At 26.1% G+C, this 6,099-nt stretch overlaps 1 protein-coding gene across 1 annotated transcript; it reads right to left on the bottom strand.

The window, feature by feature from the left end:
• Positions 1-225: 225 nt before the first annotated feature.
• On the bottom strand, positions 226-4,288 carry LOC129967127 (glutaredoxin-like). Its single transcript, XM_056081814.1, has 3 exons — positions 4,051-4,288; positions 2,753-2,813; positions 226-978 (listed from the first exon to the last, which is right to left on the bottom strand). Exons 1-3 carry the CDS (start codon positions 4,156-4,158, stop codon positions 827-829), a joined length of 321 nt encoding a protein of 106 aa, XP_055937789.1. The 5' UTR covers positions 4,159-4,288; the 3' UTR covers positions 226-826.
• Between the last annotated feature and the right edge of the window lie 1,811 nt (positions 4,289-6,099).

Raw genomic sequence — 6,099 nt, 5'->3', positions numbered from 1 at the left:
AAGCATTAGTGGTTGAATTATCATCTTACAGAATATTTACAGCATAAATGAAAATGAAATTTTGAAGTAAGTAGAAAAAATAAAGAGAAAATACATGTCAGAGAAAAGCACAAGAGAAATAATCAAAATAAAAAATTTATTGATCAAATCATTATAAATAATCATAACCTATAAAAAACTATAATACAATGCAATCTATTAAAAAAAAAAAAACAATGTCCAAATGGAAAAAGATTTCCATAAAAAATATATGAATACAAACTACTTTACAAGACAAACTAATGTAAAGTTTTACAGAAATTTTGAAAAATAATAATAATGAATTTATAAATAATAAAAATTTTAAACAAATCCTCAAAATTTTTCTATTATTTTACATAGTAAATAGCATTTATAAATATAAAAATATTAATAAATATCAAAGGTGACATGAAAATTTAGTTATTATTATTAGCATGATAAAAATAATAAATTACAACATTAATCAATTAACATAGATAAGTCACACTAAGCACAGTGATATCGCAAGCATTTTGTCACTTAAAGAATATCAGAAATTTTTTCAACCTTAATAAATAAATTACAATATTAATCATAAATTGATGTACAAAGATAAATCACATTAAGTACAGTGAGATTGAAAGCCTTTTGTCAAAGAATATTACAACTTTTCAACCTTAATAAATAAATTACCATATTAATCATAAATTAATATGCAATATAGATCATATTAAGTACAGTGAGATTGCAAGCATTTTGTCAATTAAGGAACATCAGAATTTTTTTTTTCAATCTTAATAAGGCATTTCCAGTGCTGGTTTTTGCATTATAATTTTAACAAAGCATTTAGTTTTCCACTCTTGTGAGCTGCCATGGTATCATCACAACCACCAACATGCTCGCTGTCAATGAAAACTTGAGGAACAGATGTTCGTCCAGCTTTCTTGCCCATAGCTTGCTGCAACTTGTCACCACCCTCTGGCAAATTATACATTTGTTAGTAAATTGAGATAGATGAAAATATATTGCTGAGTCATGAATGTTTTTGAAATGGCTAGATTTATTTCACTTCAAATGAACAATTTTAACAAACAGAATAAATTCAACTTAGACATCCAACATGAAAACAAACTCCAACATATACATTTTGGAACAGCTGCTTCCATAAAATATCATTAATTATTCTAAGGATACATTTTTTTAAATTAATTATTGTATTTTAAATACTCTGTTATGCAACAGAATATAGTTTATTCAACCTTGAATAAACTAATCATAAATGGGACAATTTCCAATTATGAGTCTGAAATCCATTCGATGGTAGTTTGATACCCAATTGCATAATTGCATCCAATTATGAATGTCTCATTACATAATACAAATTTTTACAATATAAAAATAGATGATATTCTTAGTTTTATTTCTTGAATATACAAATTCTATTCATAAGAAAATTACATTTAATAGATTAACACATTCTATTGCTTTTTTAAAAATTATTTTGCATTGTCTAAGAAATAAATATGTATAACTGATCTATGAGCTATGATCTTGTATATCATTTATTAGCCAGATCTAGAAATCTTAAATCACGTCTGCTTGAATATTTTTATTTTTATTTATTCAAAATAATACAAGAAATTCAAATGCAACATTTATTTATTGATATTTTATTTTAAATAAAAAGTATTTACCTATAAAAAGTTTTACATATTTACCTATAAAAAGTTTTACATATTCACCTATAAAAAGTTTTAAATATAGCTCAATTTTTCAGAAATATTTCTGAAAAAATAAAGTTTGAAATTTAATTTTACTTTCCAATTATTTAATCTTGGAAATTTTCAGCATATTTCCATCAATAAAAAAAAATTACTGAAATTTATGCTTTAAATTTAGCAAGGCAATAATAAGTTCACCCATGTTCCTCATTTAAAATCACAGAAATGCTGATTTCCAAGCAACAGAATATATCCAATATTAATTCAAATTAGCAGAATTCAGGTTACATCAAAGCAAGTAATATAATACATGTTTAAATACATCATATGACTATTAAAAGAGTTACATGAAATTAAATATTCATTTTAAAAATAGGATTTTATTACTCAGAAAATTGATTATTGGGGTTTAAATTTAAATCTGCTCAAATATATTTATTATTTTCAAATGAAATAGGATTGTCATATCAAGTATTACTAAACGAATATAACGATATAAGAGGCAGTTTTTCCCTATACAGTATCAATTTAAAATATATTTATCTAAAGTAAAAATGTTCAGGCATTGTGTAAAATTCATTCAGGCATAAAGTAAAAGTTTTGTAACATTTTTATAAACATTAAATTTAAGATATTAGGTCAAAAATTTTCTTCAGTTGGTACAATCAATTTAATTTTCAATATCTAAAATTAACAGAAAAAATTTAATATTTAAAATTATATGTATATTTAAGTGATTCATAGCTAATTTCTTACATCAGTTGTTTTTTTTTTTTTATCATTACCTCCTTCTAAAATAACACAAATAGAAAAATATTCTAGAATTTAATCACACTAATGTGCAGAAATATATGCCTTAAATACTATTCATTTCATACAAAAATTAATCATAAATATATATTTGATAAGAAATCCAAGCAAGAACATTTTTAAATATAAAGAACAGAAGAGGGTATATAAAAAAATATAACTTCATTATAAAAACTGCACATTAATGGCAAAAAAAATATTTTTAAAAGAAAATGTTTTACCTATCACATCCAATTCCAAGGCATAATAATCCACTCCTAATGACTTGAAAAGTTCTTTTACCTGCACAGAGAATTTTAAATAACTAGCGTATAATATCATAGTATATTTATTCTACATACAACAATTATAATTTATAAGTATGATTATTTCATGCCCTTAAAAATAAACGAATTCAGATGAGAATGCAGAACTTTTATCAAGTATATTAAATAATCCCCAATGATTGTTTTCATATTTCATGAATGTTAATGCATTTTAACTTTTTGAAATGTTTCAATATATAGCTATGACTGAAACTTGGTACACAAAATAGCTTCATCATTTCAATAAATAAATTTTATACTTTTTATTTTTCATAAACATAAAATGAAAGATTATTGCACAGAAAAATTATAAAATAAAACATTAATAATTATTTGAGAAAGATATTTATTTTTGCATTTCTAATACAGAGCATAACATTTCTATCTAAACTGAATATATATATATATATATATGAACTTAACCCCTATATTCAACAGAATATTTTTTTTCATATATATGAAGGAGGAAAAACTATTAAATGCACAAAAAGCAGTAAATTCCTTATCTTCCCTATACAATAAAAATTTTGTAATGCTACAATTCAATATAGAATCTAATGAAATTCATTGTTAAATTTCGAAATTTTACAAATATAAAAATGCTTGGTGTGGAGAGAATGAAGTACTATATAAGCTTTTTTATCATCATATTTTTTTATTAGTAAATATAGGTAGTATCTCTTTCTCCACTGCATGAAAATCAATGATTATGATGCATCTCAAATGAGTAATTTGAGATAAATTGAAAAATTAATTCATATACTATTCTTCACTTTGATTATCTGCGCCAAAAAATAAAAAATGCAAATCATTTTTTAACATAATACAGAATTAATGCTTTTCTAAGTGTGACATTGAAAAATTGGAAACAACATACCATGGAATAAACAAAAAAACTACTCCAAAATATGTTAATTTATTAATTAAACACATACTAGAGATGATTTTTTAATAAAGAATAATATCAAAACATTTAATCTTGTATAAAATATTAACACTGATCATTATTATACATAAAAGATTTGACAAGAAAAAGAAATAAAACTATTGAAGCATTACAAATTATGGTTGTAGCAAACATAACTCAAAAATACTTTTAAGAACTTTTCAAACTAATATTTCAAAATGAGTACTTTAAAAAGCTACCTAATTTGAAGATGAAATATTACTCATTTATACAAATATATAAAAAGTGTAAACAAAATCAAACTCACTTTTACGCAATAAGGACATCGTGATTTGCTAAAAATCATAACTTTATGTTCTTTTATATATTTTTCAATTTCTTCGAGCAATTTTGCATCAATCTGAGCGGCAGCCATATTTGAAAAATTTGTATTTAATTTTATAAAATACTCCCAAATTCCAAGTCTCAACAATTCAACAATACTGAATAACCACGGCAACAGTCAGAGAGAAAGAAAAAAAAGGACGGTCAAAGCTTCAATTTAAAAATGATTGCTTAGCGCCATCTTTTGAGAACATGAATAAACTATTTCTTAAATTTCATTCAAAATCAAATATCTTGGCAATTCCTGTATTTCCTGCATTAGGTTTTCATATACAGCTTTGTTATAAAACTTTACAAAATTTTTGGAACGCATTTCTAGTTTATGATTTTTTAAAGTTTATATATCAGTGATTAATTTGAAATACTTTTAAATCTATTTTCTATTTATATAATACAGTATCAATTACAGTGTTCAAAAATAACACCTAAATTTCTCTACTGGATTTTCTATAACTTTAAATTCTGCTGTTTCGGAATATAATTCTTTTATTGTTCGAATTCTTTTTTTAGGAAAATATTCTGAAACATTCAAATTACGTATTACCACTTTTGCTTCGTCCAAAAATGTGTTGAATTTCGTTCTTAAATTTTTGATTGCAGTTTTAATTTTAATGAAAGCCCAGTCAAGAACAATTGTTTTTGCTTGAAATAGTTTATTGATAGTGTTAATTTTGGACAATATTGCAAATTATACTATTAAATATAAAATAAATGGCATTTCTTGTATTGTATCCAATAGACTTTTAGCTTTGGATACCGCAATATTATTGATATTTGCATCAACAAATTCTTCTAGGGCATTTGTTCAAACTTCATCTACAGTGCTTTAACCATATCTATTTTGGCTTCCCAACGAGTGTCGCATAATGATTTAAGAGTAATGTTTAAATGCTTTTGTAGAATTTCCCATCTTTTTGTAGATGCAGAAAATAAGCAATATAAACTTTGTAATATCTAAAGCAAATTACAATATATACTGCTGGAAGCGGCATCACAAATTAATAAATTAAAAGAGTACCATAGGCAAGGCACATAAATTCCATGAAGGTTTAGAGCAATTATTCTAGATTGTACACGTTTATATTTTCCTCTCATGTTGTTATCATTGCTCTATGTTCGTCCCCTACAATTCATAATATTTAAATGAAGCTCACTTAATCTTTTCAATAGAATTTTTCTAGTCCTTCTCCATCATATCAGTTACTTCAATAAACAATATAAATGACTCATTTATAGTTCTCTTTAATAATTACATACCGAATGAAAACTGAAGTTTTTTCCTTATGTGTAATATTGGGAATATAACCTGGTGAATAGCTTATAAGCCAGTTAACACCTACGCTTCACGAGCAAATGTGGCGAATTGGTAGGAGTGAGGATAGAACCTGGGTCCTTGTGGTTCGCAGCCCAGCAACATGACCACGATACAAAAGCAATTGCTCGGATAGCGTAGTTGTTAACTGGCTTATAAGCTATTCACCACAAACCCATTTGGATACAGTAGTACATGGCGGCTTTTATATCATCTTCAATTTTGTTAAGGACATTTCCAAACACAGGAATAATTTGTTCTTGTAATCTATGTGCTAAATTTTATTTTTCAAATTTTTCCTATGGAATGTTCAACGCTCATTGTTCAGAACATTATTTTAGTTCTTGGTCATGCTGGGGCCCCTTAATCGCCGGGTCTCGGTGCATAACATCCACCGCACTCCCCAGATGGCCGATCCCGATTGTCTTGTGCCCAATGCCGAAACGATACAGGAAAGTAGCCTGAACATATGGATGACAATTTGCGATTGTTGCTCATTCAGCAAGGCATTGTTCAACATATCAATACTAACATCGCAAAGACGGCGACAGTAATATGTTCCGAATCGTGCTGTTTAGCACAAAAGGAATGACAAGGTGGCTTCCCCGGGAATGGTTTTATAACTAATGACCGAAAAGTTTCCAGCTCAGGTGTCGTCCT

The sequence above is a fragment of the Argiope bruennichi genome, chromosome 4 (genome assembly GCF_947563725.1).
Source record: "Argiope bruennichi chromosome 4, qqArgBrue1.1, whole genome shotgun sequence".
Classification (NCBI taxonomy): Eukaryota; Metazoa; Arthropoda; class Arachnida; order Araneae; family Araneidae; genus Argiope; species Argiope bruennichi.
Note: the sequence above shows the minus strand (reverse complement) of the source record. Positions and strands in the feature narration are given on the sequence as shown.

Bases quoted from the DNA above. Each gene is read 5' to 3' on its own strand.
- LOC129967127 (XM_056081814.1), bottom strand. From the start codon at position 4,158: ATGGCTGCCGCTCAGATTGATGCAAAATTGCTCGAAGAAATTGAAAAA. The intron at 2,814-4,050 runs GTGAGTTTGATT...TTCTCTGTGCAG, and splicing joins GATGTCCTTATTGCGTAAAA to GTAAAAGAACTTTTCAAGTC. The intron at 979-2,752 runs GTAAAACATTTT...ATAATTTGCCAG, and splicing joins CTTGGAATTGGATGTGATAG to AGGGTGGTGACAAGTTGCAG.